At 64.2% G+C, this 10550-nt stretch overlaps 1 protein-coding gene across 1 annotated transcript; it reads left to right on the forward strand.

Annotated features, from left to right (window-relative positions):
• Positions 1 to 82: 82 nt before the first annotated feature.
• TNNI2 (troponin I2, fast skeletal type) lies at positions 83 to 1206 on the forward strand. The gene is made up of 5 exons (XM_079105657.1): positions 83 to 220; positions 300 to 428; positions 530 to 619; positions 721 to 897; positions 981 to 1206. Exons 2-5 carry the CDS (start codon positions 306 to 308, stop codon positions 1074 to 1076), a joined length of 486 nt encoding a protein of 161 aa, XP_078961783.1. The 5' UTR covers positions 83 to 220; positions 300 to 305; the 3' UTR covers positions 1077 to 1206.
• Positions 1207 to 10550: the final 9344 nt, after the last annotated feature.

Consider the following 10550-nt stretch of genomic DNA (forward strand, 5'->3'; position numbering starts at 1 on the left):
CCCAGCCACATGTTCCACCAGGCAAAGTGTTCAGCCACAGGCGCGGAGTCCTTGGAGGAAGGCCCTGGGTGGGGAGCAGGCCCTGGGGCCCTGCAGCCCCTGGAGCCTCCAGGCTCAGCAGCCTGCAGGAGCCCCGGCCTGGCCGGCCTGACTCTGCCCCCTCCGCCCCGCTTTGCAGAAGCGCAACAGGGCCATCACGGCCCGGAGACAGCACCTGAAGGTCGGTACGGGCTGCGGGGGCCGCCAGGGGTGTGGACGCCCGCAGCCCCTCACTGCCTGCCTGCCACCCCACCCCGCAGAGTGTGATGCTCCAGATAGCGGCCACTGAGCTGGAGAAGGAAGAGAGCCGCCGCGAGACGGAGAAGCAGAACTACCTCTCCGAGCACTGCCCGCCGCTGCACCTCCCGGGCTCCATGGCCGAAGTGCAGGTATGGGCGCCACGCGCCCCAGGGGAGCACAGGGCAGGGGCAGGAGCTGGCCACAGCGGGTGCGGAGGGTGCCCACCCACGCCACCCGCCCCTGCCCCCAGGAGCTCTGCAAGCAGCTGCACGCCAAGATCGACGCTGCCGAGGAGGAGAAATACGACATGGAGGTGAGAGTGCAGAAGAGCAGCAAGGAGGTGAGTGGCCGGCTCTGGCGGCACCGGCACAGGGCAGGCACGGCGCGGGGCGCGGGGCACAGGCGGGCGCCCGCACCCACCCACGGACCTCCCTCCTGCAGCTGGAGGACATGAACCAGAAGCTGTTCGACCTGAGGGGCAAGTTCAAGAGGCCCCCGCTGCGCAGGGTGCGCATGTCTGCAGACGCCATGCTGAAGGCCCTGCTGGGCTCCAAGCACAAGGTGTGCATGGACCTGAGGGCCAACCTGAAGCAGGTCAAGAAGGAGGACACGGAGAAGGTGAGCCCGACTGCTCCTCCAGGGCCCCGCCGCAGAGGGACCGCAGGGCGGGTGGCGGGGCCTGACTTCTCCCGGACCCCCAGGAGCGGGATCTGCGCGACGTGGGCGACTGGAGGAAGAACATCGAGGAGAAGTCCGGCATGGAGGGCCGGAAGAAGATGTTCGAGTCGGAATCCTAGACTGCCTGCTGCCCCTCCCCAGGCCCCAGCACCCAGCAGAACCCACTGTGGAGGCGCCCAACACCCAGCCCAGTATGGGGGCACCTGGCCTCGGCCTCATCCCAGTGGTCAATAAAGGATTGAGACCCCACGACTGGTCTGCTCTGGTTCTTCCCTGGCCTTTGCTGGCCTGTAGCCCTTTAGGCTCAGGGCTGGGGGAGCCCCGGGGGGAGCCCCATGTGGGGTCCACCCCAGGCCACACTCAGGTTTCCTCAGGTCCGCTCTGGACACGTCCACTACCACAGGGCCCAGAGAAAGCCCTGAGAGCCCCACCACGTCTGCTGGGGAGTCCCAAGGGGAGCTCACCGCGTCGTCGCCAGAGGTGTGTGGATCCGAGGAACCTCCTTGGAGGGGCACAGGACCAGCCTTGGACTTGGCAGGCTCCCCTCCCCCACCTCTCCCTCCCTTTGGAGGCCAGAAGCTGGGAGCCCCCTTGGGTCCCTGTCTGCTGTCCCCGAATTCCCACACACATCAGTCTGGCGTGGTGTCCTTTCCTGGGATCTCGTTGTGTGCTGTGCCTGCCCCCGGTCTGGGCACCAGGACCCGAGTCCGCACTCTGTGCAGGACTAGCGAGGTCACTCCCCACTGTGCCAGGGGCCGAGAGGACCTTGGCTTCAGGCGTGGCTGCAGAGTTAGGCCAGGCCCTCAGACTCAAGCCCCAGACCCTCCCACAGAGGCATGCAGGTCACCTGGGGTTGCCCTCCCAGGTGCCTCGTGTCCCCCAGGCAAGGGCCGTGTCCTTCATCTTGTGCTAGGACTGATGCAGGATCAGCCTGGCCACCCCCAGGCCCAGAGGAGCTTGCCTCTGGTTTCTGTTCAGCCCAGGCCCTGACTGCAGCAAGAGCAATGTCCCTCACAGTCCCTGACAAGAGCTGCCACAGCAGGGCTGGGTGTCAGTCTCCTGTGCCGTGGGCCCTCGGAAGTCCCTCTGCACACCTCCAGTGGGAGCCCAGGGAGGCTGCCAGCCTTTGCCCTGCAGAGGTCCTGTGCTGGGTCTGCAGGGTTCCTGGAGGTAGGAAGGGCAGCTGCAGGTCAGTCCGGTGCCCTGGATGGCCTCACTGCGGACAGCTTCCTCCTGCTCACCACAGCTCTGGGGTGCCTACTGTACTCCTGTCAAGACCCTGAGGACTTCCCAGCTTGGGGATCCTGTCACCCCAGCCCCGACTTCCTGCCTGGGCCGCCAGCTCCTGCAGGGGAAGACAGCTGTCTGGAAAGAGCCCTTGTGCAGGGCTGGGGACTGGACGCTAGGTGGGCACAGGCGCAGGGGACAGGTGCAGGGGACAGGCGTTGGCACATGTGGCTGGGTATGTTGGCACTCAGGCCCCTCAGGTCCCGTGAGTAGGGCCCACACCAGCCTGGGGTCGGGTGCCCTCATGGTGACATGCCAGAGCAGTCCCCAGGGAGACGATCAGGGAGGGAGGTGAGCAGGAGGAAGCAGGGTATTCCAGGCCCAGGCGCGTCCCACCACTGGGACCCCACTCCCAACGGGCAGGACTCAGCCTCTCATCTGGGCTGATGCTGCAGGAAATTCCTTTTCATTTTAAGGCAAAGGCATATTCCAGGTAGAAATGACTGGGGTAGGCAGGCTGAGCAGGGGCAGAACAGGGCAGAGCTCCTGAGCTTTGGAGTTGGGCTGGATAGAGGACACGTGGACACCTGTTCAGGTCTAATGAAGGAGCAAGTGAGGTAAGGAGGCTGGTGCGGCGGACCAGGCCAGCAGATGACGTCCAAACAGGCCCAGTTCTGCTCCTGGCCAGGTGCTGCCCTGCAGCCCACAGGTGATTCAGGTGCCCCAGCAGGAAGGGCACAAGTCCACAGAGAGCAAGGACCCAACGGGGCGATTCCTGTGAAGCACCTAGCTCAACACCTGGCCGGCACTGTCCTTGTCAGCCTTGCTTTCTGGAAAGATCTCAGCAGGTGGAGAACAGGCAGAGAGCAGGCAAGACTGGAGGCAAGATGGGGGATGGAGTCTAAGCCCGCACTCTCACCCGGGGAAGCAGGTGGATGGAGATGCTGAGACCTCAGGCCTCAGTGACCGGGGGAGGCGTGGAGCAGTGTGCCCCTTCTCCAGGGTTCCAGAGCAGCGGGGAACAGCAGTGGGAGCTCCGCGGGCAGAGGCAGCAGAGTGGGGCTGGCCGGAGCGCAGATCAGGTGCCTCGGAGACGGAGACGGAGACTAGGTGCAGGTCTTGGCAGATGTGCTGGGTGAGTCTGAGAGCAGGAGGAAGCAGGGCGCTGCGCCTGCGGGTGTGGGTGCTGGAGGCTGGAGGTCAGGGAGGGCAGGCCACAGATGTCACAAATGACCTGTGCCTGGCCATGCTGGGGGGAAGTGGACAAGGCACATAAAACCATGCTTTCCAAATCACTGCTGCTGGAGACCAGGGGAAGGAGGGCTGAAGTGAGGAGGCCAGCAGGCGTGGGTGCACGTGGGTCTGCACACTCAGCTGTCTCCCGCTGGACACCCAGGAGCCAGGAGCAAGAGGGCGGGTCTCCGAGACCCTCCCCTTCCAAAAGCCCAGGGCTCCCTAGAGACACAGCTGTCTCGGGCTGGGCGGCAGATGCACAGAAGAATCTGAGTTCTTTCTGCACCAGGAAGGCCACAGGCGGCTCAGACAAGGTAAGAGGAAGCAGGGGAGCCGGCCGTGGGCCAGAGTCGGTGAGAGGAAGTCAGGGTCAGCGTGGCCCCGCTGGTGTTGCCTAGTGCTTGGGTGAGAGAGCGAAGGGTTCGGGTTAAAGGGGGCAGGAGGGAAGGGAAACCGAGAGGCACCTGCACAGAGAGGGGCAGCAATGACAACAGGGGACGAGGAGGCGAGGGCGGTGACGTACTTGTTCTTGAAACTTCTCTGGAAACTTGAGATCATTTCCCAAAGAGTCGAACTTCTCCACATGCTTAGACAATAAAATTCTTAAATGACAACAGGAGAAATTCAGTCAAGAGCCAACAGGAGCCGGTGATGAGACTTCAGAGGCCAAGGTGTGGCCGGAGGGGCTGCAGCCCAGGGAGCCGTGCTGCTCGGGAGGGTGCAGGCCCCTGGGAGCTCCTGAGGGCCAGAGGGGTCCACGCTGCTCAGCGGACCCCTTGGTCACACGGGTGGCCACCACCTCCAGGGACAGCAGGAGCAGAGGCCAGACGCTGGACAGAGCAAGGACAACAGGGTTCTTTGGGGCATAGGTGGGATCAATGGAGGCAAGGTCTGGGGTCTGGACTCCCCACCTGGTCAAGAGGGAACCAGCAGTGGGTCCTGCAGGCTAGAGCACCCCCAGATGCCCACCTGCTGTGGCACCTCAGCCACTGGGCACCAGGACCCAGGCCAGCCTCTCCCTCACTCCAGTGACCTCCCCAGCTATGTCCTCTCAGTCCCCAACACCAGCTGGGCCCTGGCCAGCCGGGGTGTGCTCCAGGGCCTCACCCACCTCCTTGAACCCCTCTTCCTGGCTCTGGCTTTCCACCGGCCCTGGAGTCCTTAGCGCTGGTCTAGGGCTCAGACTCCACTGCACCCAGATGCTCACAGCCTCCCGGCCTCAAGAGGAGAAGGGAGCACCTGGCTCTCAGGATGGGCACAGGTACCCCCGCCTCCCACCGCCGTCCCCTGGCTCGGTCTCTCCTGAGGGCCGCCCAGCCTGCCCCCGGCCCTGGCCTCCTGCCGTCCAGGCTCCCGGGCTTCGCAGCCCCCCGACCCACAGTCTCAGCCGTTCTCCTGGTGATTTTCCAAACTCCACTGACTAGCTCCTCAGCGTGCGACTGGCTCTCTCCCACTAGGAGGTGAGCTTGGTGAAGCAGGGGACGTGGTGCTACTCCTTGTGTCTCTGATGCAGGCATCGGCTCAGTGCCCTGGGACTCCCTTCCAGCAGACAAAGCCACCAGACCCTGGGGCGGGGGCGGGGTTTCCCGTCCATCACCCACATGTCCGTCACCCGCCTTGGGCTGCTTACATGGCAGTCTCCAGGGGACAGTCCCCAGCTTGCAGGGCTGTGTGTGGCTGTTCCAGGAGCCCAGGGAGTACTGCCTCTCCACCGTGGCCGTGTCTCTAGGGACACATGTCCTGTGGCCACAGCTCTGATGCCACGTGCCACAGGAGCCAGTCCCCGGCCCTGGCGCTTAGGCTGGGCCTCTCTCTCCACTGCACCAAGCTGTGAAACTAAGCCAGGCTCCCTCGGCCCCAGGGGCCTTGACCTCTCGCCACTGCCTGGGCACCTTCGGGGTGAGCACCCTCTGATACACGTGTTTCCTCTTTGCTTGGCTACTGCCCCTTGAAGGGCCTCTCCACTGTCCGCGAGGGGCTCTCACCTCTCCCTAAATCCACTGGCCTCCCTTCAGCCTTACCTTACTGACCCGTCCACTCTGAATCCATCCTCAGGACTCCTTCCTGGCCTGGGGCGAGTTCCTGCCTGTTTCCTAGAGGGCAGAGAAGCACCAACTGGCCTGCAGAGAAGTGTCTGCCCCCTCAACCCTGCTGGCCAGACTAGACCCGTCCATCCCCCACGCACCCCGTGGAAGTGACTCTCCACACAGAGCCTTTACGGGGATCCACTCCACCCTGTGGTGGTCCCAGCATCCCCCCGATGCACCTTCTCTCTCCCTACCCCTACATCTTGAGGCCATGGAAGCAGAGGCCATGGAGGCTGGCCCCCACACAGACTCCCTTTCCTCCAGGGGCGCATCTTCAACAAGGGAAACCCTCTGGGGTAAGGTCTGGGCCTGGGACCTCCCCTGCTTCCCTAGGTCTCTCTCCAGCCCCTGCCAGCTGAACACAGGTCCCTGAGGGTGGAGCCTGGGGTCCCAGGACAGCTGTGGCTGAGACCCTCCCCAGGCCAGGCCTGAGAACACTGGGCAGTGAAGAACTGGACTGTCCACCCTGAATCCCACCTCCCTCGGCCCAGGGGTGCGACTGCTCATTACGGGCATCTTCCTTACGTGACCAACCTCACCCCTGTGGGAGTCTCCCGGCAGCCGCAGCAGACGGCCACCACCATCCCCTGTCCTGGGGCTGGAGTCCAGGATGCAGGCACATCTCCTCCCTGTGTCCTCAGCTGGTCCTCTGTGTCTGTCCTGGTGGACATCGTGCTTGATTAGGGCCACGCTAGTGACTCGCCTCTTTAGGGATGCAGCTCGTGCTCAGCCACGTTCTGAGGAACAGCGTGAGGGTTCTGTCCTGTGCTGGTCAGGGGCGTGGGCGCCCTCCAGTCCTTGGGCCCAACTCTCCCAACCTGCACCACACCCCACCCACAGTCCCTCCTGGGCCTGAGCTCTCCATGTCTTCCCGCAGAGACGTCCATGAGCTCTAGACGGCTCCGGCTGTCCCTGCAGCTCCACTCTGCCTGGCCACAGCCCACGGTGCAGCTTCCTGGCTCCCAGGCTGCCTTGGTGTCCCCAGGACAAGCCAGGCCATGGACACCTGATAGCTTGCCTGGTGCAGGCCAGAGCCCCCTGGGACCAGTGGTGCCGGTCACTCAGGCTGCAGTCACCGTGCTGCCATGGTCCCCTGGTGTAGGGTCCATGTCCTGGATCTCGTCCCCACGTCCTGGGCTCTCCTCCTGGATCAGCCCAGCCACTCTGTCCCCTAGGCGTGTGGCCCGGACACTGTCAGTGGTCGGCCCGCCCCCACGTCGCATGGAGAGCCCATCTCCCCTCAGGCCTTCCGCCGTCGACAGGACACCGGAGGCTGGGCCTTTAAAGGACAGAAACCCATTTTATGCTTATGCTGGTTCCGAGCCTGGAGGTCCAGGGCCAAGACTCTGGGAGGCGTGGTGTCTAGCAAGGGCTCTCTGCTCAAGGAGGGCAGCTCGTCTCCACAGCCCCACTTGGCAGAGGGCAGGGGGCACGGGGCCCCGGCCGTTCCCCTGGCCTCTGTGCCACCAGCATCCTGCAGGAGCCGGAGCCTCCACGTGCCCCTCAGAGCCCCATCGACTGCCTCCCCCTCCCACATCGGAGCTGGGCCACAGTGCTGGCCACAGCTCCCCGCCGGCCGGCCCTCTGCGACCCCCAGTTGCAGTGGGTGCGCCACTGTCTCCCAGCAGGGCCTGGATGTCGTTCTGCCCCAGCCCCTTGTCCACCCGCTGGGCGGTGCCTTGTCCCCGGTGCCTCTTGGACTCCCCTCTCCCTACCGCCTGGCCAGGCCCCACACCCCTGCCCACCTCAGGGCTGGCCTGCAGTCTGTCCCCTGTGCAGCCATGGGGACGGCCTCAGAGGTGGACTTTGTCCAGCTCACCCCTCCCGAAGCTCTTCAGAGTGGTCCCCAGGCTCTGCCCAGCAATCCTGGGCTCCAGGCCACCTGCAGCCCCGGCAGGCTTCCCTTGGTCACTCCACCTGGACCATCCCATGTCCCTCTGCCCTGCCCACCTCACCGACTTCCTCCTGGACCACTGGGCTCCACCTAGCTGTCCACCACATCCTGCCACAGTGCCTAGCACCTGGGTGACCCTCTGCCCCTCGTGTGCTGCTTGACGGTAAGCTGCTTGCTGGACCCTCACCAGGCCTGAGGACAGGGGCTGGACGTGGCGAGGATCCACCCCCACACACAGCCTCAGGGTTTGAGGGAACGATTCCAAGTGAACCAAAAGTTGCGTCTGATTCTTGGGGTGACCCTCAGCTCCTGGGGTCCTGCTCCCGAGTCTGCTGCCAGCAGAGCCTGTGCAGCTTCAGGAGCTCACACGGGTGCCTGATGGGTGCTGGCCCCACCAGGGACATTCTCTGGTATGCCTGCTGGCCCGGTGCAGTGGAGGTGGGGCAGAGGCCAGGGCCTGGCTGGGAGGGGGAGGGGAGGGCCCGTGGCCTGCAGCTGACTCTGCTCTGGTTCCCTGCGTGTGGGCCTTGGGAGACCTGCGCCTGGCACGAGAAGAGGGCGGGGTCCTCAGCAAAGGGCCCAGGAGTGGACAGGCTGGATGGAGAGCTCAGGGAGCAGGGCTCGGGCGGAAGGAGCACCTCTACAGGATTTGGGAGGGGCCAGAGTCAGGATGTCCTGCCCTCCACTTCATCTGATTTGAGGAGGGGCCCGGAGCCATGGCTGGGGAGACTGCATGTGGCCCCACGGTGTCCCAGCTCCCAGCATCCTCATGGCCTGCTGGACATGGATGGACATGTCCTGGAGGACAGGGAGGGTGGTCCCACCCCACTGGACAGACAGAGGGGCTATTCAAAGGTCCTGTGGCACCACAGATGGGACTGGAGCACCATGGACGCTGGAGGCTGGATCCTCCCAGTCTGGTCCCTCCCAGGCTGGAGGCCCTGTCTCAGCTTCTCTGCTCCTTGGGGGCCCTTGGTCCCTTGTGCGTGGAAAGGTCACCCGAGCTCCCCTCCATCATGCTGTGCTGTGCTCCCAGCATGTGACAAGGGCACCAGTCACGCTGGAGCGGGGCCTTCCCTGGTGACCTCACCTTCTGAGTTCCATCTGCAGCCACCTTATTTCCAAATATGGTCCTGGAGTCAGGACCTCAGCAGACGTAACAGGAGGGGCAGGTTCCTCCCTTGGCCAACAAGGAAGCACATCCCCTTCAAGGGCTGGGGTCTGGCTAGAGCTTGGAGGGTAAAAACTACCATCTCAGATGGGACTAGAATGTCGGTCCAGGCGAGCTTGGAGGCACATGACTGATGCAGCGGCTCCGGAGGCTGAGGCAGGATGAGCTCAAAGCCAGCCTCAGCAGCTTAGCAGGGCTCTGAGGAACTCGGTGAGACCCTGAACGACTTTGTGAGTCCCTGTCCCAAAATAAAAAAGGACCGGGGACATAGCTTCGTGGTGAAGCACCCCTGGGTCTAACCCCCCACCAAAACCAGTGGTCGGCAGGTCCTGAGTGTCCTAGTCCCTTCTCTGTGGCTGTGACAAAATGCCTGATGGGGTGACTTATGAAGCACGGTGGTTCGTCGAGCTCAGGGTTCTGGGGCGGGCAGGTCCAGGAGCTCGGTGCCGACACTGGGTGCTTCTTCGAGGCCTCACAGGCCATCACAGGAGAGAGGACGAGCCTCGGAGAGGCCATGCAGCACAAGACAGTGCCCTTCCACGATGTCCCCGACTCCCTGACGTGACTCCTCGACGTGCCACCCTAGTCCTGCTTCCCACACAGGTGCGTGGGGCACCTCTTCCGCCCCAGCTCCAGGCCCCCAAGGGTAAGGAGTGGGCCAGCCTTCAGGCGGTGGCCAGGAGAGGGAGGACAGGGGCCTCCGCCCCGCCCTCCTCCTGTCTCCTCAGGACAGTGGCTGGGGTGAGCGGGGACTGGGGCTCCCAGCCGGGAGCCCGTGGGGATCTCAGCATGGCCTCCAGACGTGGGCATCCCAGAGCGAGCCTCTGGGCTCTGCCAAGGTCACGTGCACCAAGGGGAATTGGGGTCCCCAACCAAATGAGGGAACAGAAGTCCAGGGGTGGGCAGTGAAGGGGAAGCAGCCAGCTGCCCTTGGGCCTTAGGCCTTCCTGGTGGCGCCGAGCCCGCCCTGCTCAGGCCTGCCAAGCGCTTGTGGCGTGGGGCACCCACGCTAAGGGCTGGTGTGGGGCCTTCACTGCCTCTTAAATTGTGTGCTGGTGGGTGGGTGCTGCTGGCCTCCCGGGCCTCTCTCCTACCCCTCTATGCCCCAGAACCCCTGCAAGTCCCTGCGGTTGGGCTTCTCAGGACACCTGCTGGGTGGGACTGGGCAAGATGGCACTGGGCTGAGGGTGTGTCCCTGGGGAGCCTCTGCTGCCCCATGGTTGTCCGGCCTAGTCCACAACACCTCCGCCAGAGTCCCCCAGCGGCACATCGGGGCCCACACCACCCACCACCCCTTGCTGGTCCTGGCGCCATTGCCCAGCCCCCCAACCAAGGACAGTGGAGGGTGGAAATGGACTCAGTCCACTCTCAGTCCTGCCAACACCACCCAGGAAAGTCCCTGAGACTTCCCCCCAGAGCCTGGAGACTCCAACCAGCTTCAGGGACAGTTCCAAGAACCCAGAGCACAGAGGTGAGGGGCAGTGGAGTCTAAGGCACGGGGAGAGATGGAGGCCTGATGGCACCCAACAACTGGGATGGGCAGGCAGGGCAGAGGCTGCATGCAGAGCGTAGGCCTGCCCAGGAACACAGCCACACAGATGCCCAGGACGTGACCCCCAGGCAGAGAGCAGGCCCGCCGGATCAGTGGGCACAAGAGGACAGGCCTCCGGGAAGACCTCCTCTGGACATGTCAGGAGTGGCGGGCCAGCCCCCTGGGGCTCCAGGGAGAAGCAGTGTCTTACAAATGCATTGGGGGCCAGGGCTGCTGGCAGGGGCCCGGGAGGTGTTGGGGTGTCCCAGCGGGGCCACACCTGCCCTGAGCTGCAGGAGCTGCCTGGCCCCACCCCTGCCCTGTCCCCTCTTCTGTCACCCTGGGCGCCTGCAGCTTGCTTAACACTTCCTGATGGGTGGTTTGGGTTTTACCGTTTTTTTTTTTCCTCTCCTGTTGCAGCAACAAATTAAAAAACAACACCCCAACCCA

Source organism: Sciurus vulgaris (assembly GCF_902686455.1).
Source record: "Sciurus vulgaris genome assembly, chromosome: 11".
NCBI lineage: Eukaryota > Metazoa > Chordata > Mammalia > Rodentia > Sciuridae > Sciurus > Sciurus vulgaris.